The sequence below is a fragment of the Hordeum vulgare genome, chromosome 2H (genome assembly GCF_904849725.1).
Source record: "Hordeum vulgare subsp. vulgare chromosome 2H, MorexV3_pseudomolecules_assembly, whole genome shotgun sequence".
Lineage (NCBI taxonomy): Eukaryota > Viridiplantae > Streptophyta > Magnoliopsida > Poales > Poaceae > Hordeum > Hordeum vulgare.
In genome coordinates this window covers 226,619,687-226,646,877 of record NC_058519.1, presented here as the reverse complement: position 1 = coordinate 226,646,877, position 27,191 = coordinate 226,619,687, and the positions used below count along the sequence as shown (strand labels likewise).

At 51.4% G+C, this 27,191-nt stretch overlaps 1 protein-coding gene across 1 annotated transcript; it reads left to right on the top strand.

Moving 5' to 3' along the window:
* The first annotated feature begins 5,652 nt into the window (after positions 1–5,652).
* LOC123425943 (SH3 domain-containing protein 3) lies at positions 5,653–27,036 on the top strand. The gene is made up of 11 exons (XM_045109709.1): positions 5,653–6,060; positions 6,482–6,620; positions 15,960–16,082; positions 16,369–16,438; positions 18,049–18,197; positions 25,723–25,824; positions 25,916–26,113; positions 26,221–26,283; positions 26,371–26,451; positions 26,563–26,637; positions 26,756–27,036. Exons 2-11 carry the CDS (start codon positions 6,561–6,563, stop codon positions 26,870–26,872), a joined length of 1,038 nt encoding a protein of 345 aa, XP_044965644.1. The 5' UTR covers positions 5,653–6,060; positions 6,482–6,560; the 3' UTR covers positions 26,873–27,036.
* The last annotated feature ends 155 nt before the right edge of the window (positions 27,037–27,191 follow it).

Sequence of the window (27,191 nt, the reverse complement as noted above, 5' to 3'; positions counted from 1 at the left end):
CACGTCATTGGGAGAATCACGTGATGGACTAGACCCAAACTAATAGACGTAGCATGTTGATCGTGTCATTTTGTTGCTACTGTTTTCTGCGTGTCAAGTATTTATTCCTATGACCATGAGATCATATAACTCACTGACACCGGAGGAATGCTTTGTGTGTATCAAACGTCGCAACGTAACTGGGTGACTATAAAGATGCTCTACAGGTATCTCCGAAGGTGTTAGTTGAGTTAGTATGGATCAAGACTGGGATTTGTCACTCCGTGTGACGGAGAGGTATCTCGGGGCCCACTCGGTAATACAACATCACACACAAGCCTTGCAAGCAATGTAACTTAGTGTAAGTTGCGGGATCTTGTATTACAGAACGAGTAAAGAGACTTGCCGGTAAACGAGATTGAAATAGGTATGCGGATACTGACGATCGAATCTCGGGCAAGTAACATACCGAAGGACAAAGGGAATGACATACGGGATTATACGAATCCTTGGCACTGAGGTTCAAACGATAAGATCTTCGTAGAATATGTAGGATCCAATATGGGCATCCAGGTCTCGCTATTGGATATTGACCGAGGAGTCTCTCAGGTCATGTCTACATAGTTCTCGAACCCGCAGGGTCTGCACACTTAAGGTTCGACGTTGTTTTATGCGTATTTGAGTTATATGGTTGGTTACCGAATGTTGTTCGGAGTCCCGGATGAGATCACGGACGTCACGAGGGTTTCCGGAATGGTCCGGAAACGAAGATTGATATATAGGATGACCTCATTTGATTACCGGAAGGTTTTCGGAGTTACCGGGAATGTACCGGGAATGACGAATGGGTTCCGGGAGTTCACGGGGGGGGGGGGGGGGGGGGGCAACCCACCCCGGGGAAGCCCATAGGCCATAAGGGTGGCGCACCAGCCCTTAGTGGGCTGGTGGGACAGCCCAAAAGGGCCCTATGCGCCAAGGATAAGAAATCAAAGGAAAAAGAAAAAAAAGGAGGAGGTGGGAAGGGAGGGGGACTCCCTCCCACCAAACCTAGTCCAACTCGGTTTGGGGGGGAGAGTCCTCCCCCTTGGCTCGGTCGACCCCCTTGAGGGTCCTTGGACCCCAAGGCAAGGCCCCCTCCCTCCCACCTATATATACGGAGGTTTTAGGGCTGATTTGAGACGACTTTTCCACGGCAGCCCGACCACATACCTCCACGGTTTTTCCTCTAGATCGCGTTTCTGCGGAGCTCGGGCGGAGCCCTGCTGAGACAAGATCATCACCAACCTCCGGAGCGCCGTCACGCTGCCGGAGAACTCTTCTATCTCTCCGTCTCTCTTGCTGGATCAAGAAGGCCGAGAACATCGTCGAGTTGTACGTGTGCTGAACGCGGAGGTGCCGTCCGTTCGGTACTAGATCGTGGGACTAATCGCGGGATTGTTCGCGGGGCGGATCGAGGGACGTGAGGACGTTCCACTACATCAACCGCGTTCTCTAACGCTTCTGCTGTACGGTCTACAAGGGTATGTAGGTCACTCATCCCCTCTTGTAGATGGACATCACCATGATAGGTCTTCGTGCGCGTAGGAAAATTTTGTTTCCCATGCGACGTTCCCCAACATCGGATGCATGGGCGAGGAATAGGGAACAGGGGCAAGGGAGGCTTACCTTGGGCCGGATCAGACCGGCCTCGTCGGCTGGGGAGGCTCCTGGGCCAGGGAGCGGCGGCGCACTGGAGTTGGGCCGCAACTGGCGACCCGGGGGCGAGGTGGGCCGCGTGGCCACGTGGGAGGCCGAGCTGGTGGTTGGGCCGGCCCACAGCGGCGACGGGGCTGTGGCGAGCGGGAGGGCTCGCGTCTCCTCCCTCGTGCTCCCGCGAACCACAGCAGGGCGGCGCTGGCTTCCGTGGCGATGGAAAGGGGCTCCGGCGAGGGAGGGGCTGGCCGGATCTGGTGGCTGCGGGACCCTTCCCGGCGGCGGAGGACGGGGCCCGGCGCAGGAGCAGTCCACAGGACCGGTGCTGCGGCGGCGGACGGAGCGAGGTGCTGCAGCTCCTGGCGGCCGAGCTAGCGCGGGCGGCGGCGCACTGCGGGGAACGGCGCGAGGGCGACGACTCCGGTGGCGGCGGCAGGGCTGATATCCGGCTTGCCGGCGGGATGAGCCCCGGCGGCCGGCGACCAGTGAGGGGCGACGCCGGGAGGAGAGCTCGGGCAGGGAGCTCGAACGGGGCGGCGGCGGCTCGGGCTTGCGTGGCGGCGCGATGCGGGCTCGGGCGGGCTCCAGATGGGCCTGGCGGGCCCACGGCGGCTGGGGCTGGTGAGGGAGAGAGTGAGTGTGGGGAATTAGGGTTAGGTGGTGCGGATTTCGAGGAGGAGAGAGGAGTGGCTCTCTTAATGGCATGGGGCTATATATAGACAAACGGGGGGGGGGGGGGGCTCGGTTAACCAGAATCGCGTTCCGGATCCAACCGCGGGGTCGGATTCGGACGATTTCGAACGCGGGACGTGCTACGTGGCCGTGTTGTGTAGACATTCGGAGACGAGAGGGGAACAGGCGGCGCGGCAACGAATTTTAAAAACTCCGACAGACGTCCGACGAATAACTGAAGACGGTGCCGCTACGGTCGACCGTTCGGGTACCAGACGGACTCCGATCGCGACGAAATTCGACAGGCGGTCTAGCTAGATTAAAATAAGACCGCACGTCAAATCTCGACCCGATCAGAGAAAGTTTTACGCACGCTTTAAAAACAAGGTTTTGACGGTGCCGCGGGCGCATGCGTGTGCGGTCGGACTTAGAACGGGCAACGACGAGAACCGACAACTACTAACGGATGCAAGTTTTGAAAACTGGCGACACGGAGATGCCGATGCGATGCAGATGATGCGCATGATGCGATGATGATGCGACAAATAAAAATAGACACACGACGAAAACGGGAAGAAGGGAGAATCTTCTGGAACGTCGGCATCGGGCTGTCACAAGCTGGTGGGGTGAAGGTGGAGGAGAAGCAAGGAAAGATCAAGGCGCAGCCGTAACCCTAGCCCCAGTCGCATTTATATAAGCGACCGACTGAGTCACCGACTGGTGGGCCCTCCAGATCTCAACCTATCCCGATATCAGTGGAGACGTGACGCGTGGCGATGATGACGGCGCAATAATCGAGGCGTCATTGCTCCACTTGCCCGACAGTTGCGTCATCCCCGCGAGGAGCGCGGAAACCGAAATTCCGAATCCCGTAAGATCCGGACCTATCGCAGTGATCAATCATATCAAAAGATCCTGTCAGTCACTCAGAATGAGTCCAAGCATCTGAAATCACTCGGGCAAACTTCACAATAGAATCGATCAATGCAAATGACGAAGATTTCAGTCGACCCAAAGTTTTATCAATTCCAAGAAGATGACCAAGATCAGAACGACTCGACAAGAACTCACGTGGACTCCTTCGTCACTCGAACCCCGATCCACTCGGGGGCTAATGATGGGGATATGTACCTAGGGTAGGGTCACATGCCTGACCTAAATGTCCTACCCAAGGGCACCTCATTGTTAGGCCAAGGATCAGACAAAAGATTCCGACTGGATGAAGATAGCACTTAAAAATCACTCGATACGCAAACACTCGGACTACATTTCCATCCACTCGACAACCTGCATACACTCAGAAGGATTCCAGTCGGCATTGAAGACCAGAAGTCACCCACAAGGGCCAACGGACACACGTTCAGCCAATGGTCTTTAGTAGCATTTATTACGCACGTACGATATCAGTAACGTATATCTTTAACTCATATTGATCGAGCCCTTAGATGCTGAGGTATTGATGAGAGGTGGCGCACTCTATATAAGCCACCCTCCCCTCTGGCACAAGGGTTCGCACCCCGTGTATTACACAATCCACACTGCAAGAGCTCCCGAGCACCTGAGACGTAGGGCTGTTACCTCCAAGAGAGGGGCCTGAACTTATACATCTTGCGTACAATCTTGCCGTAGCTAGGAGTATGCCCTCTCCATTCGTACCCTACACCTCTACTGTCAGGTTTATTCCCACGACAGCTAGTGTCGCCGAACCCTAACTCCACTTAACATCCCAGTCACGAAGAGGATCCAAGAACATCCACGAGGCTGTGTCCCCCTTGCCATCCGGAAACACCAATTGGGTCAAAAGATTCCATAGGTAAGCCCTAGCGTACCTCTCCACAACATCCGGACTAGCATCCCTTGGGCATTTGCGAAAATATTTCTGTATCCACGAGAACAACATGCCGGATGCCCTAGGATCCTTCCTAGTTTCATGAGTCCACGACTCAAGTTCAACACCAACCAATGCTGCAACCCGTTGTCGCCACCCATCAGACCTAACCTTCCCCGTAAGATCCCTGTCCTCGATCGGATGCCCGGTGATCATAGCAATATCCTCCAAAGTTATGGTCATCTCACCAAGAGGAAGGTGAAATGAGTGCGTCTCCTCCCTCCAACGGTCCGTCAGGGCGGTAAGGGCCGTGGCATTCAACCATGGTGGCGTGCCTTTAAAGTCGAGCACAAACTGAAGAAGACCCATTCTTCTAAAATAAGCCTCATACCAAGGGTCATACAAGAGAGATTCATTCGGGTTGTGCCCCCTCAACCGAAGTAGTGGAGGAACCTAAACAAACGAACACATAATTTGTTACTTCTCTCAACTTGTCACAATATGAAAATCAACCAATATAGAAAAATAATCATCAAGGCCATGATAATTACCTCTCCTCTTTCCACTAGCACCGCACGATGCTTCTGCTCGTAGAAATCATCAAGGCCCGGATATTTATTCGACTGAAACATGCTAAATAATATGAACAAATTCTTTTAGGACATGCATTCACCATCACACTTCAAAACCTAGGTTACACCTAGTGCCAAAACTACACCTAATGCAAAAAACCTAGGCATTCACCATCACAAATTTAGTTTTACTTGAAAACCTAGGCATTAATCATCACAAATTTGATTTTACTTCAAAACCTAGGTTACACCTAGTGCCAAAAAGCTCCATAAATACAAAGTTATTGCAAAAACTATTTGAAGGGATTGAAGAAGCTTACCGGCCTCTTTGATTTACCCCAAAAAACCGACAAAACGGTTGAGGGAGAAGGGAGATCGAAGGGGGGATAGGTTGGAGGAGAGAGGAGTTTTTCGCCTATGCTCGTTGTGAAGAGAGGAGGAAGAACGGGTGGTTGGTGGCGATGGGGCGGGCCGGGCAGATATCGCCCGTAGAAACGCCACCGCGCTTGGCGTTTTGGTCGTTGGGAGAAACGCCACATTACACTGGCGTTTCGGGCCTCGCAGGCAACGCCACACTAAAGTGGCGTCTCACGGTGTACCAGCAACGCCACGGATTACAACATTTTTAAAAAGAATTAGATCGTAAAATTATTTCATGGCGAGTTTATTTTATGTACATCTTTAATCAGAAGATCAGAACAGTAATTTTGTCGCGAGTACCCACGTGTGTGTTTGGGTGTGCGCATCTCAGCGAAACACACAGAGAAGAGGAGGAGCCGGAGCTGGAGGAGCAGTGGCGACACTGGGGTCTTCGTGAGAATTCTGTGGAATACCCAAGAATTTTGCGTCAATTTTTTTTACAATATACAGTATGATACATATACGGTAGAACTTGGAGGACAATACGCGCGTGAGCAGCTCCATTACTGCTCCGAGCCAGCCCGATCTCCTTTCCCCTAACCTACCTGCTAGCTCCCTCCTCCGATTCAGCCTCCCTCGCCCCATACTGCCCTCGCCTCGCCCGTCGGTCCGGCTCCGGCGGCCAGGCCGGCCCTCCCTCTCCTGCCTCCCTCGCCTCGCCCCTCAGCCCCCTCCCCTTCAGGCTTTTGCCAGGCGGGCGTCCTTCTCCCTCTCCTGCCTCCCTCGCCTCGCCCCTCCGGCCCTCTCATCCGGGCTCCGGCTTCTGCGGCGGCGCGGATCCGTCAGGCGCCAGTCCGCCGCCGGCCTCCACTGCTGCCCGGACCCCGGCCCAAGTAGCCGCTCGGCGTGGCAGCGCACCAGTGCCCTTCTCCTCACCTCCGCCCCCGGTCTACCAAGGTATTCTTTCCCTCTGTTTTCTAAACAAATCTGAAGATTTTTCAGTGATTGCTTGTAAACTGAAATTGAATTGCTTGTTTGTCGAATATTCATCCGTCCATGCCACATTGCCACTGATTTCTTAAATGATGAATTGTCAAGACTTCCATGGCAATTAAGCATGTACATTTCTCATGTGTGTATGGATAAAAGGTTTAGAAATTTGAAGAATCTATATGAGCTTTTAGTTTTGATGGCTGAGACAAAACGAATGAACAATATTATATTGTTTACAAACTTCTTAAGTTGATGCTCATTCTTTCGGTAGCCACTGCTAGCTTTGAGAGGGTATTTTCCTCGATGAAATACGTGAACAATTCGCTAAGAAACAAATTGTACATTTATTGTTCTATTATATTGAGTTGCCATTTTTTTTTAAAAGAATACCCAGGAGCAAATTCCGGGCGCCTCCACTGTGGAGGAGGAGGAGCCGGGGAGGAGGCGAGGAGAGCAGGGCACAGATGGAGGCGTTCAGGAAGCAGGCGAGCAAGTTCAAGGAGCAGGTCGCCAAGCAGCAGCAGGTGAGCACCATCCGAGATCTCATGATTTCTGCCTCGCGCGGCTTAGTCGTTGGCCGAGGGGCGAGATTTCGCCCTGACATGATTTGATGCATGGTGCGCGTGGAGGCCGCCAATGAATGAGCGAGATTGCCTGTGAACCCCGGATTTGCTATTGAAATTGCTACACTATTCCGAGGGTTTAATTCCCTAAGCTGCTATGACTGACTACATACTGTTCAACTGCCGCTGATTTAGACTACAGACTGTTTAATACGGAGTATTATGCTAAACTGCCGCCGATTCAGACTGCAGGCAGTTCACACCATAGGTTCTGTTTGGATTACCGTTTTGACACAAATACCTCTGTCGAAAAAATACAGACCTCTCCTCGTCGTTTTTTTTCCGGCTGGAAATCTGCTAGCAACCGGTAAGATACACCTGGAAAATTAATACGACTGTATTTGATTACACCGCTACCAAGCGCGGCCCTAGTGTGAAGCTACGCCGCTGGTCTGTTGTGCTGGGGGAGCTTGTTTATCTGCTTTTATTTATTTAGCTCATGTTCACAACAGTGTCGGGATTGGTATATATGGACATAAATAGATTGGTACTATACAGTCTGTCACACCTGCATCCCCTGATGCGGTGGACAGCAGTGGCGGGCCAGGTGGCGGGGGCCATTGGCCAGTGTATGGTGGTGTATAAGTAGGTGTGTGTGTGTGCAAGGGAGAGTTATGCATGTATGAGACTTTGGATTCTCTCCTCACTTTCCCCTTCTCCTACCTACTTCCCTGTATCCTCATTCTCCTCTGAATAAAGCAGATCTGAACTCATCCCCAATTCCCTTGTACCGATCCTAGATCATTAGGGTTTGTTACAAACTGGTATTCAGAGCCAAAATTTTGACCCCCACCAGATCCGCCCCGGTTCGTCGACCTCTCACTCTCTCGATCGCTCGGTCGTAACATCCACCGCTGCAGGTGCGGGCTCACTTCGGTGGCCGGCGCGAAATCCCCAGCGGGGTTGACCCGATTTGGAGCGAGGCGACGGCGCCGCCATCCAAACCCTCCGCCCAGACTCGCCACATCATGTCCGCCATGGCCGAAAACTCCACCGAGATCAAGACTCTGCTCGAGTCTCTGCTCAAGCAAGTCGAGACGGGGCAGCTCACCACTGACAAGCATGTGGAGGCGCAGCTCGCCTTCAATGAGCAAGTCTCCAGCGACCTGGCTCATTTGCGCAGATGGATCTCACGCAGACGGACGTCGACGAGGTGCGCCGTCACCGCGACCAATCGGGATCGACCGCTGTGAATTCGCCGCCGTTGTCGGTGCGCAACACGCGCAGTTTGCGGCCGCTCTCCGCCTCCGCAGCGACCTGCGCGCGCCTGATGGCGTCCGCCGCCTCTCCCTTGCCTCCGAGGACTATCGCCCACATGTAGCGAGAGAGGTCGTCGACGAGCAACAAGAAGTAGCGTCGACCTCCTGGTGTGGCTGGCGTCACCGGGCCGCATAGGTCCCCGTGCACGAGCTCCAGCTTCTCCTTGGCTCGGAAAACCGCCTGCTGGGGAAAGGGGAGTCGCCTCTGCTTCGTCAGCACGCAGATGTCGTAGAACTGCTCCACATGGTCAAGGCACGACAAGCCTCGCACCATCTCCTTGGCAATCAGACGCTTCAGGGCCTCGAAATGAAGATGCCCAAAGCGCTCATGCCATTGCCACGCCTCGTCGTCCCAACGAGCAGCGAGGCAGACAGGTTGTGCCACATGCACGTCAAGGACGTATAGTCGATTTTCACCTCTGGGTACCTTGGCGAGAAGGCGACGCTGGTGATCCCAGATACATAGGACCCCATGCTCGATCAGCACGCGTGAGCCGTTCTCATCCAGCTATCCCAAGCTGATGATGGAGTTCCTTAGCGCGGGGATGTGGTAGACACCGGTGAGCAGCCGGTGCTCTCCCGCCTTGGCGGTGAAGATGACGGAGCCGACGCCCTTAATTTCCACGGCAGAGGCGTCCCCAAACTTGACGGAGCCTCGCGCGTCGGAGTCGAGCTCGGCGAAGAATTCCCTTCGATCGGTCATGTGGTGGGTGGCGCCGGTATCGAGGCACCACCCCGAAGTCTTCTCCTTCCCGGAGCCATCACCAAGAAGAGCGTGCGCTTTGGGCTCGTCGAGGTGGAGGAGAGCCTTTGCGACTGGTGTCGCTGAAGGTAGCTCGATGCTTGCATGCGCATGAACAGAGTTGTCTCCTCCTCCGCCTGTGCGATGCGAGCCTGGCCTTGTCGTGGCTGTCGACACTCATTGGCCTAATGGCCAAGCCGGCCACAGTTGTGTCAACTGTTGTCCTGTGCCGGCTTGGGCTTGCCAGCGGCGCCGTCCTTGGTGCCTCCGCGGGCGTCACCTTCGGCACGTCCTTGTGCCTTGCCAGCAACGCCTCTTCGCGCCTTGCGCTGCTTGCCGCGCTTGCGGCCGCCCGTCGTGGAAGAAGGCTCCCCCTTCTTCCTGTCACCAAGGCTGGCATCCCACTGCTCCCGAGTTAGGAGCAGCTTCCCGCCGGTGGTGATGGGCCCCGAGGGAGGCTGTGGCTCGTTGGTGTCGACGACCTTGAGGCGACCTATCGCCTCCTCGATCGTCATCGTGGAGAGGTCCAGCAAAGACTCGATCAAGCGAGCCATTCGCTTGTACTTCTCGGGAATGCACCGGAAAAGCTTCTCGACAGCTCTCTCCTCAGTTTAGGTGGCATCGCCGAACTTCACCATCTTCTGCAGCAGAGTGTTGAGACGGAGAGCAAAGTCATCAACGTCCTCACCTGGCTTGAAGGCCAGGCTCTCCCACTCCTTACGAAGTGCCTGCAGTGTGGACTTGCGAGCACGGTCGCTGCCGATGCGTGCCGCGGCGATGGCGTCCCAAGCCTCTTTGGCAGTCCGCTTGTTGGAAAGCGAGAACTGCATCTCGGGCGGGATTGCGGCGATGAGGGCGTCCAGCGCCCGTCGATCCTCTTGGTGGTTGACGTTGCTGTCCTGGGCTGCCTTCCACAGGCGCCGCACCTGGAGCCTGATCTTCATGATCGCGGCCCACTCGACGTAGTTGGTTTTAGTGAGGGTAGGCCACCCAACACTGGGACCAACATCTCTGACCACAGTCCGGACCTCGTAGTGGCCGCGGTCCTGGTCGTTGCAGCCGCCGTCGTCGTGCGCACCTCCACCTGGAGAGCGGGCGTGCTCGGCTGCCCACTGCGCTGTCCGCTCTTGCGCCACTTTGGCGCGGTCTGCGTCGGCGCCGTCGTCCGCAGGCGCGGAGCCGTTGGAGCTGCCGGAGCCGTCGCGGAGTGCCTTGGCATCCGCCGTAGCCTCACTTGCTGCCTCCGCTGCTACTGCTGCTTGTACCTCCGCCCTGGCTGCTTCTACCTCCGCTCTGGCTGCTGCCAGCTCCGCTGCAGCCAGCCTCGACACCCTTGCTGCCGCAGCAGCGGCTGCTACAGCTGCTCGCTCACGCTCCTTTGCCACGGCGCGCTCGGCCTCCAGCCGGCGCCGTATGCTCGAGGTAGCCGTGTGCTGAGAGCGACCTGCAGACATGGCTCGCTGCAGGGGGGCTGTTGCGTGAAGAGGCTGTTTCTGACAAGCTGCTGCTCGACAGTTTGGAGGGAGGGAGGTAACCAGGGGCACTCGGAGCAGTTGCTGCTACCGGCTTAGGCTGCTCAGCTCCCGGTGAGAGAGGTGAGCAGGAAATGCTCAGGGTACAAGATAACGAGGCTCTGATACCACTTGTTAGACCTTTCAGCCTGAGCATTGATAGTTGTGGATGACACTAGGAGAGTTGGGACAATTTTCGTTGGTTTATTTCTCACGCAAATGCCATGCCAACCTGAGGGGTTGGGGATACATATTTATAGGCTGCTAGCCAGCCAAGCATATGCCAAGATGCTAGTCTAAGATGCTATCCTAACTGCCAGTCCTTGGTGGTCAAGGATTCTATCCTAACAGCCACAAGGACCATGTGCTGCAGCCCCACAAAGACCCTAGTACAGAAACTTATCCATCACTCTGAAACGTAGCAAAGAGTGTAGAATTCCATCCACCTGATGAAATAACCAACATTAGTATTTTAATGGCAAAAAACAAGCGAGAAACATATTACCTAACAGATCTGCACGAGACCAAGCTTGCATGCACATGAGAGCTTCAGCCACATTAGGAGTAAGTCTACTACGATGTGCACTGAGTACCCTTCCACTAGTGCTGAACACACATTCGGAAGCCACGGATGTTATGGGAATAGGCAATATATCACGAGCAAGTTTTTGCAAGGTAGGAAACCTTGAGCCGCTAACCTTCCACCAATTGATGATATCCAACTCTTGTGTTCTAGGTAGACTAGCTTCTTCCAAATACAAGTCCAATTCTGTATGGATTGATGAAGAACGGACAGTGGGCCGACTAGACAAATAGAGATCATAGAGTTTCATGGCTTCATCTTCTTCTCCAATTGGATCAGCAACAGAAGCATCCCATGTATCCTCACCTTCAATTTCATCTTTATACTGCTTCACCAACCGAATCAATAACTTCTTCACCTTCTCTATTTCCGTAGCTGCATGCTCTCTTCCATAGAGGGGACCATAAAGAGCATTGAGAATATGAAGTTTGTACCTTGGATCAAGAACTGTTGCAACGGACATAAGACCATGGATATCTTTCCAATACTTCTCAAACTTATCCTTCATTTCCTCACACATTTTTTGTATAAGCTCAATTTCGCTATTACCCCATTTCCTTATGGCTAAACGAATGGTAATCACTTTAGGGAAAAATAGATTTGCTGTGACATACTTGGTTCCTGAGAATGACTCGGTGATATCAAAGAAGAGCTTCAGCCTATCACATATTTCCTTTGCAAACTCCCAATCATCTTTGGTTGTTCAACACTTAAATTTCTTTTCACGTGGCTTTAATTTTTCAAATACATCTACGTATTGTAGTGCAATGCTTATCATAATGTAAGTTGAATTCCATCTAGTCTTACAATCAAGAGTTAACCTTTTGTTATACTCTATGTTTAAAGTTTTTGCCATCTTTTCAAACCTCTCATGCCTTTTAGGTGTGGCTGACCAAAATGCAACACTATCACGCAACCTCTCTATACCTTGCTCTAAGACACTCATTCCATCTTTCACAATTAAATTTAATATGTGAGCGGCACAATGCATATGCAGAAACTGACCATCCAACATGAGAGAGCTTGTATCCAACTTATCTGGCAATATAACCATAGCCTTGTCATTTGAGGTGCAGCTGTCCAAAGTGACAGTGGAGACCTTCCTCTCAAGGTGCCACTCAACAAGACACTCATACAACGCTTCACATATAACCTCAGCTGAATGTGGACATGGCACATAAGCAAACCTATTTAACACAATAAAATATAAAAAGGCATGAGAATTGCATAAGCATAGTGTGGTAATTGCTAATAATTACTATTGTGCTATGTAAAGATTTTATACCTCATAAGAAAGCTCTTTAGATTCCAAGAATCATCTATATAGTGTGCGGTAACAGCCATGTAACCTCTCTTTTGATAGCCTGCTGTCCACAAATCTGTAGTGACAGCCACTCGGTGTTTAAATGTTGCAAAAAATCTCACCATCTTTTCCTTTTGAGCAGAATGCATAGACACAATATCATTCCTAATAGTATTTCTGCTCACCATCTTAAATAACGGCTGCAAAGAAGAACAAAATCTACGAAAACCACTATGTTCCACAATAGATAATGGATACTCATGTTCACATATCATAAATCCAAGATCTTTCCTAGCCTTCTCTTGTTCGAAAATGACATTTTCCAAATTCACTTTGCCACCTCCACCTTTTGTCAACCTTAATTTTTGTTGCTTTCGTCCCATGGGTGCGTGCCTAGCAGGACAAGATTCCAAATGTAAACGAAGTGAGTTGTGCCAGATCTAGGTCCTGCAGTGAATTTTTTGTGACAATAATTGCACTCAGCTTTCCATACTCCACCTTCAAATTTCTCTCCCATCTCATTCCAAACTGCCGATGTCCGCTTCCTCTTACAACCAGCTCTGCTAGATGTAGGTTCAGATGTTAGTAGCAACTTGAGATGTCGGTGTAGCTTCAGATGCTTGTGTATTACCCTGCGAGTTTCCATTGCCCGCACCAGACACAGCTGAGCCTTCTGCTCCTTGAGAAGCCATTGATCTGTCCAATTATATAATAATAAGACATTACAAGTCAGATACATAAACAGAATCTGTCCAATATATAAACATAGTATTCTACGTAATAGATTGCTCCTGGTAATATAAACCTAATAGATTCCTCCTGATTGGTGCTAGCACAAAACGGATCTTACAGAGAGCATCGACGTGTTAACACTTCACTTCTATGGCATGAATCTCACTACTTTATTAGCTGCCCGGTTGATTCCTGCTTAGAAATAAACATTGGTATTGGTTCAATCCCAGCCGAAGGATCACTAAATTACTTACAATGGAAAAGAAAAGCAATTATTTACAGAGATAGCCAGATAGAGCATCGTACCAGAGGAGCGGACGGCGGGAGAATTTCTGCCTGGAGCCGCACCACGCCTGTGCCCGCAGATTTGCCTATACCGTCCGTGCAGCCGTGCTCCTACTCACCGTCGTGCCCTGCTCACCGCCCGTCGCCTAGATGAACAAGGAGTACGGGATGCCGGCCGAGTACGATCTAGACGCGATGCAGTTCGGGAAGGAGAGGAGCGGACTGAGACTGACCGCATAGGAGAGAGACGATGGTAGTACGCGTCATTGCTGGGAATTTATCTCCTCAATTTGAGGATTTGGGAGAGGGGATCAGAGGATTTGGGAGAGGGGATCAGGGGAAATTTGGGAGGCGAGGGGATTATGGGGATGTTTTGACCGACAGACCGAGCTGGCGAGCTATCGCGGTATCGCCTGGGCCCTGGAGTGTGGAGATTGCTTCGTGGGCTACATGATGTGGCCTCGTGGGCGTGGGCTGCTTCTTACAATCTTACTGTTTCCTGTTGGGCTGCATACGTGGAACTCCACAGGTCCACATGTCAGTATAAATGGGTAGGGTACGGGTATACCCACTGGTATAGAACGATATCCATGCCCTACCCACGACTTGACGGGTAGGGTATGGGTACTACCCATGGGTATAAAAAAGTACCCATAGCCTGTCCATACGGGTCGAATACCCGCGAATACCCGTACCCACGGTTAAAATTGCCATCCTTAAACCTGGGGGATCAGCAATTGGAGACGGATCTCCAGCGCAAGGCCATGTAGCGCAAGGCCATGTCCAAACTGGTGGGACTTCAGTTCAAATTCCAATATCTCCGAGGCGTCAACAATGGAGCAGCTGACGCCCTCTCACGGGTGGGTGCCGCGTTGGACCTGAGTGCCCTGTCCTTATGCTAACCAACCTGGGTGCAAGAGGTGGCCAATTCGTATGCCACTGATGCCGATGCTCAAGACCTCCTTTTGCGTCTGACCATCAACAGCCCAGACGAGGAGGGGTTCCAGCTGCACCACGGTCTCATCCGCAAGCAGAACCGGCTATGTATCGGCAGCAACACGGCTCTTCGCACGAAGCTCATCAGCGCCCTCCACGACAGCGCCGTCGGTGGACATTCAGGTACCACGACAACCTATCAATGCCTCAAAAAGCTGTTTCTGTGGACATGCATGAAAGGGGACGTCGACAACTCCGTCAAGCAGTGTGCCACCTGCCAGCACGCCAAGCACGAGCATCGACATCCAACCGACTTACTCGCGCCGTTGCCGGTGCCTGTAGCGCCCTGGCAGGACCTCACCATTGACTTTGTGGAGGGCTTACCCAAGTCCGAAGGCTTCGACTCCATGGTCGTCGTTGATCGCCTCACCAAGTTTGCGCACTTCATCCCTCTGCGCCACCCATTCAACGCCGCGCAGGTGGCGCGCGCGTTCTGGGACAACATCGTCAAGCTCCACGGCATCACCAAGTCCATCGTCTCCGATCGTGACCGCGTTTTCACCAATGCGCTCTGGCGCGAGCTGTTCACCAAGGTGGGCACCAAGCGACTCTACTCGTGGATGGTCTTCTTCACCCACGAGTACCACCTGGGAGGACTACGACGCCCTGCGTCGCCGCTTCCCTACAGCAACAATATGGCACAACCAAGACGATGGCTTCAACGATGACATGGAGGCAGCAAGCAGGCGGGATCACCATGAAGTGGAGGCTCTGTCTGAAGAAGAGGGGAGTGTCACACCTGCATCCCCTGATGCGGTGGACAGCAGTGCGGGCCAGGTGGCGGGGGCCACTGGGCAGTGTATGGTGGTGTATAAGTAGGTGTGTGTGTGTGTGCAAGGGAGAGTTATGCATGTATGAGACTTTGGATTCTCTCCTCACTTTCCCCTTCTCCTACCTACTTCCCTGTATCCTCATCCTCCTCTGAATAAAGCAGATCTGAACTCATCCCCAATTCCCTTGTACCGATCCTAGATCGCTAGGGTTCGTTACACAGTCTAATGGAAGAGAAAGTTCTTTATTACTTGCTTCGAGAAAAGTTTTTATTTTTAATGGAAGTTCAGAAAGACAAAAACGACAATTTAGGTTATATTTGTCAGATCATATGTGTACTTTGTGAATCCTCATTGCCCATTGCCCTAGAGATGGGCAATGTATATGCTCCATAAATGTATGTGCAGAATCCTCTTAACTAAATTTGTGTAGCCTTGACTCTAAAAAAATATATCTGCGTAGCCCTGTTTAGGAAAGAGGCCAATTCAGTGGTCTTTTCCTTTTTCATGTACTCCTAGGTTAGTTATTCTATTAGCTATCTTGTCTACCATGCCATCGATGCAAATGTTGTTATTCCGGCATTCCATTATGTATGCAAATTACTAGTACTAAATTTTTATTTTATATTGCTCTCGACATGCGCGGGGTTTCCATTTAAACCCCATTACTAATTATCAATAAGAAGTGTAAAGCTGCGCATTGCTACTAATTCTTTTATGAAAAAAGGGTTAAATTTGAGGAGATCCCTTTTGTAGCATAACCATATTAGCATTCACAATTTGTTTTGATGGTCTAAACATGTTGCTAAACTCCATTTCTGCAATGACATTCCACGATGTGAGCATGCGTCATTATTTCTTTTGTCTATGCCTTCTAATTGAGGCAACAACTGTCTTAGTGCAAATATAATAGCCAAAAACTTAAATTTGAAAGAGTTTTTATTTGTAGGATGATGGTGTTGCCCCTACATTCTTTCTTGATGTTTCTGCTAGGGCTACAGGTGCTTTGTTTAAGATTAATTCTATCCTTGCTGACGTTTTATGAATTAAAATTTGCAGGCTGTGATAAAACAATTCAGCACTACTGGTTACGAGCGTTCAGATTCTGTTGTCATTGATGAAGTTGAATTACAGCAACATCAAAGGCTTGAGAAATTGTACAGTTCTACTCGTTCTGGAAGGGTAAGAACGGTTAAATTACGGGTGCCATAGGATACATAACTGCGTAATATGAGCAGCAAGCCAAAAATTAATATTGCAATCACACATTTATTCCCTTCTCTGTGCCATGCTGCAATGAATGGAACATCATTCTCAACATATCTTATTACAGTAAGTTCATTAGACCTTTTTATAATCAATAACTATTAACTATAGAAACTATTGCACAACTGCATTGATGCATTATATGTTTTGTTGAGTTTCCTCCTGTCAGTTGTAAGCTTATTCCATGCATATAAACTTACAGGATTTCCAAAAGGACATAGTTCGCGCAGCTGAAGGTTTGGTGTCTATTGGAAGCAAGCATATTGAAGTGGGTATGTAGCTCTTGTCCTCCATACTCTGTTGGTTTATTCTGTCAAACTTCAGTTCTCTTTGAGAATGGGGGTATTATGCTACTTGTGGGTATGTGTTAGTAATATATTCAGATTAGAAGGTAGAATGTCTACTCTCCAGAACATGTGGGTGTTTGGCTGTTTGCGTCAAGGAACGGGTTGATTGTAAGTTCATCAGATCCTACTAAAAAGTACCTTGTTTGGTTTGAGGAATGGAATGACATGATCCATTATCATGTTATTCCACTGACCACAATGCTGACAGAAAAACACGTAATTAGTTCAAACAACAACAACAACAACCACCAAGCCTTTCAGTCCCAAACAAGTTGGGGTAGGCTAGAGTTGAAACCCATAAGATCTCGAAGCCAAGTCATGGCTCTGGAACATGGATAGCTAACTTCCACGCACCCCTGTCCATGGCTAAGTCTTTGTCGATATTCCAAACCTTCAGGTCTCTCTTAACGGACTCCTTCCATGTCAAGTTTGGTCTACCACGACCCCTCTTAACATTCTCAGCACGCTTTATCCGTCCGCTATGCACCGACGCTTTCGGTGGCCTCCGTTGAATATGTCCAAACCATCTGAGACGATGCTAGACTAGCTTCTCTTCAATCGGTGCTACCCCAAGTCTCTCTCGTATATCGTCATTCCGTATCCGATCCTTCCTTGTGTGGCCACATATCCATCTCAACATGCGCATCTCTGCTATACCTAAATGTTGGATATGTCGTCTCTTGGTTGGCCAACACTCCGCGCCATACAACATCTCAGGTCGGATAGCTGTCCTATAAAACCTGCCTTTTAGCTTTTGTGGCACTCTCTTGTCACAGAGTACGCCAGAAGCTTGGCGCCACTTCATCCACCCAGCCTTGATTCGGTGGCCCACGTCTTCATCGATATCGCCATCCTTCTGCAACATGGACCCCAAATATCGAAACGTGTCTCTCTCCGGTACCACCTGCCCACCAAGGCTAACCTCTCCATCCTCGTGCCTAGTAGCACTAAAACTGCACCTCATGTCTTCAGTTTTAGTTCTACTAAGCCTAAAACCTTTCGATTCTAGAGTCCGCCTCCATAACTCTAACTTTCTATTAATTCATGCCACATAAATCATTGGGATGGCTGTACGGACCAGGCCATCTTATAATATGATATTCATTGAAGAAAATGGTTCCTTAGTGGCTTTTTTTTTGCGAATACGCAAGCTGTGTATCATTTCATTGATAGGTAGACATTATAGTGTAGCACCTGTCTATCTAGGAGGCTCTCGCTGACATTATAGTGCTTGCTACAGATTTTAGATTGGTGTTGCCAGTAAATGTTATGAAGTGTCTTTTGAGACTATTCCCTCCACTTGCGGACTCCTTTTTATGTGAATACACTTGCGGACTCAATGTTACTAAGATAGGCATTTCAGTTTACCGAAAGATTTTAAATCTGTGTCAATTAACTTCTCCCTGCTGACAGCATGGTAAAAATTCTATTAATGAGTCCTATTTTCTTGAAATACATTGCTTGATCTATCCATATCTCCAAATTCAACATCTGGTGGGTGATGCAGGTGCACCTTTTCTTGCATTTGATCACAGGAACAAAATTTTCTGAGGATTGCTATAGATATGGAGGTGAAAATAATGCTGATGGTGAAGCTCTTACAAAAGCCACATCATTGTATGGAGGTGCTTTGAGAAATGTTGAGAAAGAGTATGAGGATTTCAATAGAACTTTATGTTCTCAGGTAACTCTATCGACGGCTCTTTGAGCTAGTTTTTCATGCAGATGAAATCTGTTGATTTGTTATAGCATTTACATCCTGTGAGTTGGAGGGACAGACCAACTGGCTTTTAGGGGCTGGATCGATTGAGGTTTAGGGGATGGAAGGTGTGCACCTAGGGGTGGCCCCCCTCTTGTATTGCTGTCCGCACATAACATATCACTAGAAGGATTAAGCCCGCATTGCTGCGCTGTTGGTGTTGTTGTGTTCTTATAAAATAAATTAGTCTATTTGTTTTTAGAATATGGGTGTATTAGATTTTTAGAAAGTCAAAGCTCTTCAAGTTTGACCAAATTTATAGAGAACTATATTAATATTCGTAATATCAAGTTGCGATCATTAAATTCATCATGAAATAAATTTTAATATTTTATTTATTTAGTATTGTGGATGCCTATATTTTTTACGAACTTAGTCAAAGTTAAATAAATTTGACTTTAAGAATTAAAAATACACCTTATATCTTGGAACCGAGGGAGAATTTGATTTGGCTAGCGTGAGAGGTGATGGCATATGTTTATTATTTTATTTATAATACAGTGTTTTCATGGGTCTTTCGTGGTGTGATTCTGTGTTATGTGCTAATCAACCGATATTTATGTCGGAAAATTTTCCTCGTCACTGTCTGCTTGTACTATTTTGGTGTTACAATAATAGGTGTTACGCAGTCCCTTGACCCGTTGGGCCCGCGCTACGCCGGGCCATTTTTCGTGCTAGAGCGCATCAGAAAGGTGGCCTACCGTCTTCAGCTTCCGGCCGGTGCTCGCATCCACGACGTCTTCCATGTGGGGAGCCACCGGCGGCCACGCCGGCGCTACCCCCGACCTCCGACTGGCGCATCCTTCCCAGGCCAGCAAAGGTGTTGCGGGCCCAACTACGTCGTGGAGTGTGGTACCTGTTGATCCAGTGGGAAGGCCTTCTAGAGGAGGACGCGACTTGGGAGCAGCGTGACGAATTCAGTCAGCACTATCCAGACTTCAGCTTGAGGACGAGCTGTTTGCGCAGGCGGGAGAGATGAAGAGATGTTATGACCGGTACTACGTACCAAAGGAGGAGGCCCAATGGGCAGGATTAGTTATGGGCTTAGCCCAAGTTATCTTAGTTATCTTAGTCAGCCGTGAGATTATATAAACCGATGTAAACAACTCTTTTGGAATTAAGCAATATAGTTATAACTCTATTGCCCGGCCCCCAGAGGAGCCGAAACCCTACCCGCGCCGCCGCCTTCCATCGCCGGCGCCTCCGTCTCGCGCGCAACGGCATCTCGCCGCCGGCCGCCGCGCTCCAGCCCTCGCCAACCCCGCTTCATCCCCTACAACCTCCGCCCTAGACCCGGTAGAACCCTAGCGGTTCCTACCAATTTGGTATCTAGAGACTCCAGGTCAATCATGTCGTCCTCGCCGGCCGCCACCACCGTCCCGCTCGTCACCACCGCCCCGCTGCAGGCCATCCCCACCACGCTGCTGGGTACAGCGGCCGCCACCGCCGCGCCGGCTACCACTGCCGCCCCGGCCCCTGTCATCTAGACCCCGGAGGAGGTCACGGGCGCCCTGCGCGACCTCGCCACCGCGGTCCAGGGGATCCGCCAGTATTTGGCTAGTCCCTGCGGCGCTGCCGGCCCCTGGCACCGGGCTGCAGCTGCTTCCATGGCAGCAGCCACCACCGCCGGCCCCCGCGTTCGTCGTGCCACTTCAGCTGCCGCCCCCACCCAGGCGCTTGCGGCGTCGGTCGCCCCCTTACAGCAGCTGCCGGGGTCGTCGCAGTACAGCTCTGGGCTGCCTTCCACAACACCAGTAGGCGTCCCGATCCAGCAGGTCCGATTCCCGTCCTCACCGTCCCCTCTTCCGGCCTAGTTGGCCGGGTCCTTTCCGTCGCCGTTCTACACGATGGCGTCGGAGCAGCCAGCGGCTTCCGTGCAATACGGGGGCTCTCAAGCTCCGCGGGCCCCTACGCCAGCCGCGACGGGCCGCCTCTCCACGGGGGACCCCCGGTGGCCACCGACCCGGCGCCGTCACCCTTGCTGCTCCGCACCGCCGAGCCGTACGGACACGACGGTCTTACTCAGACACCGCCGTGCTTCGCCTAGGGGCCCCTACGACGGTACAGAGGACCCCCTCAACTGGCTCAATCAGTGCGAGCAGTTCTTCCGGGGGCAACGCACGCTCGCGTCGGACCGCACTTGGCTCGCCTCATATCACCTCCGAGGCGCCGCACAGACGTGGTATTATGCCCTCGAGCAGGACGAGGGTGGCATGCCCTCATGGGAACGCTTTCGCGAGCTCTGCCTCCTTCGCTTCAGACCTCGGATACAAGGGAGCGGGCCGAGCTCTTCGTCGGTGGCCTGCCGGATTGCATCCGCGTGGACCTGGAACTTCGGGGAACTTCGGGGGCCCCAGGACCTCCAGACGGCATGTACTACGCTCGCGCCTTCGAGCGTCGCGCGCAGGCCTTGCAGCAGACGGCGTCGGCTCGTAGTGGCCGACAGCCGTCCAGGGTTCCCCAGACTACAGCTGTGTCGGGCCGTCCCCCCTCGGTCCCTCCTGCGACTACCACTCGAGCCTCGACGCGGCCCTTTCGCCGGCTCTCCTCGGCCGAGCAGCTCGAGCGCCGTCGCCCTGCGACGAGCCCTACGTGCCGGACCACGTCTGCTCGCGCCTCTTCTACTTGGAGGCGGCCAACTACGTTGAGGAGGACACGGCCGCCGACGAGCTGGGCGACTTGGCCGCACCAGCTGTTGCGGAGGTCGCACCGTCACCGGCGACAACTATAGTGGTCTCCCTTCATGCCCTTGCGGGTATACGAGCGGAGAAGACCATGCTCCTGCCGGTGATGATCCATGGCGAGCGCCTCCTGGCCCTTCTGGATACGGGCTCCACACATAACTTCCTGCCCGAGTCGACCATGCGCCGCTTGGCACTTCAGCCGACGGGCGATGAGCAGTTGTGGGTCACCGTGTCTAACGGCGACCGTCTCCGATGTCATGGGCTTGCACGGGACGTTTCCATCACCATCGGTGACGAACACTTCACCATCACATGCGCTGGCATCGATTTGGGCTGCTTCGACTTCATCCTCGGCGTCGACTTCTTGCGGACCCTGGGTCCCATTATGTGAGACTTCGACGCCATGACGATGACCTTCTGGCTCGTGGGTTGCCACATCCGGTAGGAGGGCGTGGGTGGCGCCCCACCAGCGACGCCACAGCCTCAGCTGGCCGCGACTACTGCCGAGTCCGCGCACCCTCTGTTGGATCATCTCCTGCAGCAGCACAACGACCTCTTCGACGAGCCTCAAGGTCTGCCGCCGGCCCGGGTGTATGAGCACCGCATCCATCTCCTGCCAGGCACGGCGTCGGTGGCGGTGCGTCCCTACCGCTATCCCCAGTTGTAGAAGGACGAGCTGGAACGGCAGTACGCGCTCATGCTAGCTCTGGGCATCATCCGGATCTCCACTTCACCGTTTTCGGTGCCGATCCTCCTTGTTCGCAAGTCGGACGGCTCGTGACGCTTCTGCATCGACTACCGCGCCCTTAACGCCCAGACGCTCAAAGACAAATTTCCCATTCCGGTCGTCGACGAGCTTCGGGATGAACTACATGGGGCGTGCTTCTTCACCAAGCTCGACCTCCGTTCGGGCTACCACCAGGTGCATCCACCCGGACGATGTCGCGAAGACGGCGTTTCGGACTCATCACGGCCACTTTGAGTTCTTGGTGATGCCTTTTGGCCTCTCCAACGCCCCGATGACTTTTCAGGCCTTGATGAACGACGTCCTCCGGCCCTACTCGCGTCGGTTTGTCCTCGTTTTCTTTGATGACATTCTTATCTACAGCACGACATGGGCGGAACATCTTCAGCACGTCGCCATCGCCTTCAACGAACTTCGAGCACACCATCTTCATCTTAAGCGCTCGAAGTGCTTGTTCGGGACGCCTTCAATCACCTACCTCGGCCACGTCATCTCGGCCGAGGGTGTGGCTATGGACGCTGACATGGTGGCGGCCGTTGCAGCCTGGCCGACGCCGCACTCCCCGCGGGCTCTCCGCGGCTTCCTGGTCCTCGCATGCTACTACCGGAAAATTATCCGGGAATTCGGCCTCATCGCGTTCCCGCTTACGCGCCTGCTCCGACGCGACGCCTTCGCCTGGGATGCGGAGGCCACGGAGGCGTTCGAGGCCCTCAAACGGGCTCTCACGACGGGTCCCGCATTCGCTTAGGGCCCTCGTTCGCCCTCTTCGACGACATCCGCCGGGCCACCACGGACGCGCCCGACGCGCAGTTCCTTCGGCAGCGCCTTGAGGCCGGCGACCTGGAGGAGCCGTGGCGTCTGGCAGAGGGCCTGCTCATGCATGGGCGACGCCTCTTCGTGCCGGATCACGGCGACCTCCGTCATCAGGTGCTACTGCTGGCCCACTCGGCAGGCCACGAGGGTGTGCAGAAGACCCTCCACCGTCTTCGCGCCGACTTCTACATCCCGGCGATCGGGCCTTGGTTCGGGACTGGGTGCGGTCTTGTGTGACGTGCCAGCGTAACAAGACGGAGACACTGCGGCCGGCAAGGCTGCTACAACCCTTGGAGGTGCCTTCTCAGGTCTGGGCCCATATCTCCATGGACTTCATTGAGGGCCTCCCCGAGGTGGGCGGCAAGTCCGTCATCCTCATGGTGGTCGATCGCTTTTCCAAGTACGCCCACTTCATCGCGCTTGGCCATCCTTACACCTTCACCTTCGTGGCCCGGGCCTTCTTCGACGGCATCGTTCGCCTACACGGGTTTCCCTTTTTGATCGTCAGCGACCCGGACCCGGTGTTCACGGGGCATGTCTGGCACGATCTCTTCAGGATGGCGGACGTGAAGCTCCGCTTGAGCACGACATTCCATCCTCAGACGGACGGCCAATCTGAGGTGGTCAACAAGGTGATTGCCATGTATTCGCGTTATGTTACAGGTGATCGTCCTCGGGCTTGGGTGGACTGGCTTGCGTGGGTCGAGTACTGCTACAACACCTCTTATCACTCCACCCTGCGCGCCACGCCGTTTGAGGTGGTCTATGGCCGACCGCCCCTGCCCATCCTGCCGGTTGACCCGGAGACCCGGAGACGGCTAGGACGGAGGCAGCGGATGATCTTCTTCGCAGCCGCGACGAGATGCTTGCCGAGGTGCGCCAACACCTCGTTCAGGCCCAGCAGTTGGCCAAGCACTACTAAGACGTTGGCCAAGCACTACTAAGACGGCCATCACCGCGTGGCGGAGTTCGCGGTGGGCGACTGGGTGTGGCTGCGTCTCCTTCACCGTTCTACGCAGTCCCTTGACCCGTTCGTGAAGTGCAATCTGGGCCCGCGCTACGCCGGGCCATTTTCCGTGCTGGAGCGCATCGGAAAGGTGGCCTACCGTCTTCAGCTTCCGGCCGGTGCTCGCATCCACGACGTCTTCCATGTGGGGAGCCACCGGCGGCCACGCCGGCGCTACCGCCGACCTCCGACATGCGCATCCTTCCCGGGCCAGCAAAGGTGTTGCGGGCCCAACTACGTTGTGGAGTGTGGTACCTGTTGATCCAGTGGGAAGGCCTTCTAGAGGAGGACGCGACTTGAGAGCAGCGTGACGAATTCACTCAGCACTATCCAGACTTCCAGCTCGAGGACGAGCTGTTTGCGCGGGCGGGGAGAGATGTTATGACCGGTACTACGTACCAAAGGAGGAGGCCCAGTGGGCAGGATTAGCTACGGGCTTAGCCCAAGTTATCTTAGTTATCTTAGTCTTCAAGTTATCTTAGTCTCCAAGTTATCTTAGTTAGCCGTGAGATTATATAAACCGATGTAAACAACTCTTTTGGAATTAAGCAATATAGTCATAACTCTATTGCCCGGCTCCCAGAGGAGCCGGAACCCTAACCGCGCCGCCGCCTTCCATCGCCGCCGCCTCCCTCTCGTGCGCAACGGCGCCCCGCTGCCGGCCGCCGCGCTCCAGCCCTCGCCAACCCCGCTTCATCCCCTACAACCTCCGCTCTAGACCCGGTAGAACCCTAGCGATTCCTACCATGAGGGTTCACGGGATTGATATATTATTATAATCCTTGTTTTTAAGGCGTCCCTGAAGCGTCGCCTAGGCGTCAGAGCGCTCCCCCTCCGCTTTAGAAAATCGTCCGCTTTGGGCGCCTAGGCGTCAAAGCGCTCCCCCTCCCTAAAGCGGTAAGGCGTCGCCTTAAAAACTATGATTATAAGTCGGTTGCTCCCGTCTAAATTTTAAAAATCGTTGATCAAGTCAAAACTATGAACCCAATCCCAAATCGAATACCTCAATCAAATCAAAAAGCTTTAAAATTAAGGAGCATAGTGAATTAAAAAAATTTGAATAGAAGAGCTTGTTGAGAAATTGTTGATCCGGTCAAAATTAGATGACCAAATTCCAATTGGAGACCTCAGTTGATTGTGAGGCCTCCAATCCTAGGAAGATAAGTCATATAGTATATTAGCATCAATAGCCAACTGCCCTGCATACTCTCTTAGTCTCTTAGTATGAATAATTTATGATATTTTTGCCATCCATCCTTGTTCTTATTTATGTGGCCAAATAGATAGTTACATCTGTCCAATTGCCAGCTGTTGGTACTACTCCCTCCGTCCCATAATATAAGAGCGTTTTTGACACTAGTATAGTGTAAAAAACGCTCTTATATTATGGGATGGAGGGAGTATATCTCTGGGTATGGCAGATGAACTGTCTCTTTTATTATATTGTACCTAAAAAATTCAGATATGTACACTTTGCTGAAATATTCAAACAATCAAACAAGCATATTTAAGTCCCTCAGATTTTTCACAGAAGTCTGATTGAGCTTCTGTTATTTTTCTGTGCAACAGAATACTAGATCCTAAATGGAATACTCCTATAAAATACCGGAACCACAAAAAACATCTTTGGCTCAGGCTTAGTTTTCCGTCTTCTGAGATTCGTCAAGAACATTGATATTATTTGGATGCATTATCTTTCCAAATAACCATCCAGCAACCGTATTGGCTCAAGTTGTGAATCTACTAGCCTGATAGGCCATTCCAGGATGTTTTAGTATGCTAAAAAGAGCAGTCAACCATGGACTTAGATATACTAAATTATCATCTGTCTATTTGCTAAATATTTATAAGATTCCATCCTTGGATGTAACATTATACTGGAAATGTTCATCTGGGGTCTCAGGCAATAGCCTAACTGAGTATTTTTTCGACGAGCTATCTAAAGTTTCACCCCATAAATGGTATTGATGTCTCCTACACAATGCACAACTGTTTGTCCTATCTTCTCTCTTCACAGCAACTTATACCAGTTCGCCATAAGTTGTGATAATATAATGGGTGTAACAACATTCTTTTTCAGCACAAATCGGAGCTTCTGAAGCATATGATATTATGATAGAAATATAAGACCATTAATAATCATATTATGTAAGGCACTTCAGTGTAAATTTTAAGTATTCTGTCATCTATTTGGCATTTCAGACCATAGATCCATTGAAGGCGATGGCTGTGTGTGCTCCCCTAGAAGAAGCTCGTGGTCTTGCACAACGTTATAGCCGGATGAGACATGAAGCTGAGATACTCGTGCGTAGCGTCTCGCTCCTTGCATCATGTTCAGAATTAGTAGTACTGCTATGCATAATACAGTACTTTCCCTGACCTGTTTTTCGAACAGTCTGCTGAGATTGCTAGAAGGAAGGCACGGGTAAGAGAAACTCCAGTTGCTGAGCACACTACAAAACTTGAGCAATCTGAAGGTAAGATGATAGAGCACAAAGCAAGCATGGCTGTGTTGGGAAAAGAGGCTGTTGCTGCACTTGGTGCTGTTGAATCTCAGCAAAAAAGGGTGACTCTTCAGCGCCTGGTTGGCATGGTAAGAGTACCTTCCTCTAGCATATGGCTTATATAGTTATATGTATATTTCCACTGGTTTGTTCGATTTGGTCTTTTGCTTATACTTGGTCACTTATCCTGTTGAAGGTAGAAGCAGAGAAGTTATTCTATTTGAGATTAGCTGCCATACTTGATGATGTTGAAGCAGAGGTATAGGTTTTTTCACCCTGCTAGACAGCTTGTCATATTAAGCTGTCATTTCTTGCAGTTGTAATCTTGACTGATTTCTCTTGATAGATGTCATCCGAGAAGCAAAAGAGAGAGTCTGCACCTCCTTCGCGTAAGCGTGCCGAGAAGTCCCAGTACTTCCTCGCCGAGGTAAATATGAGCAACTGACAATACTGGACAAATAACTCATAATTCCACATTGTAGTTTCTTTTAAGCTGAATTTCGCATTGTAGTTACCAGCACTTTCCATTGTGCTGCAGGCAGTGCATAACTTCAATGGCACCACAGAGAAGGAACTGAGCTTAATTATTGGTGATTATGTTGTTGTTCGTCAGGTCAGTGTGCCAACAAACATTTGAAAGAAACTGAGCTCGTTTGTTTATGCATGATGGAGAAAGAAATATAGGAATGGATAATATAAAATTCGGTGCCTAACTATTTGCGCTTTTCCAGATTGCTCCCAATGGTTGGGCGGAAGGGGAATGCAGAGGAAAGGCAGGGTGGTTTCCGGCTGGCTATGTCGAGAGGCGCGAGAATATCCCCCCGAATAAAGTCTTCCCACAGGCATAGTCGGCGACTTAGTTTCTAATGCTTCTAGTTGTCATGTACCTAGATTCGCACTGTTTTCTCTGCAAGAACTTGGTATTTGTTTGTTGTACTATATTTATCTTGCACCTCTCACGCGTTCAGAACATGCCAGATTGCAATGTGAGCTGCTTCCTTTCCAGTGTAAATGATTTTGCTACTATGCTACTGTACTTTATTGATTGGTTTTGCTTCTTGTTGTCTAATATTTGGCCTGGCCTTCTGATATGGCCACGTTGCATCGCCTAATACGCCAATGCTTTCGGTGACACAAATTTTAGTCAGTGTATGCCAGCACTACTAT

Bases quoted from the DNA above. Each gene is read 5' to 3' on its own strand.
- LOC123425943 (XM_045109709.1), top strand. From the start codon at position 6,561: ATGGAGGCGTTCAGGAAGCAGGCGAGCAAGTTCAAGGAGCAGGTCGCC. The intron at 25,825-25,915 runs GTGCGTAGCGTC...TTTTTCGAACAG, and splicing joins GACATGAAGCTGAGATACTC to TCTGCTGAGATTGCTAGAAG. The intron at 26,284-26,370 runs GTATAGGTTTTT...TTCTCTTGATAG, and splicing joins TTGATGATGTTGAAGCAGAG to ATGTCATCCGAGAAGCAAAA.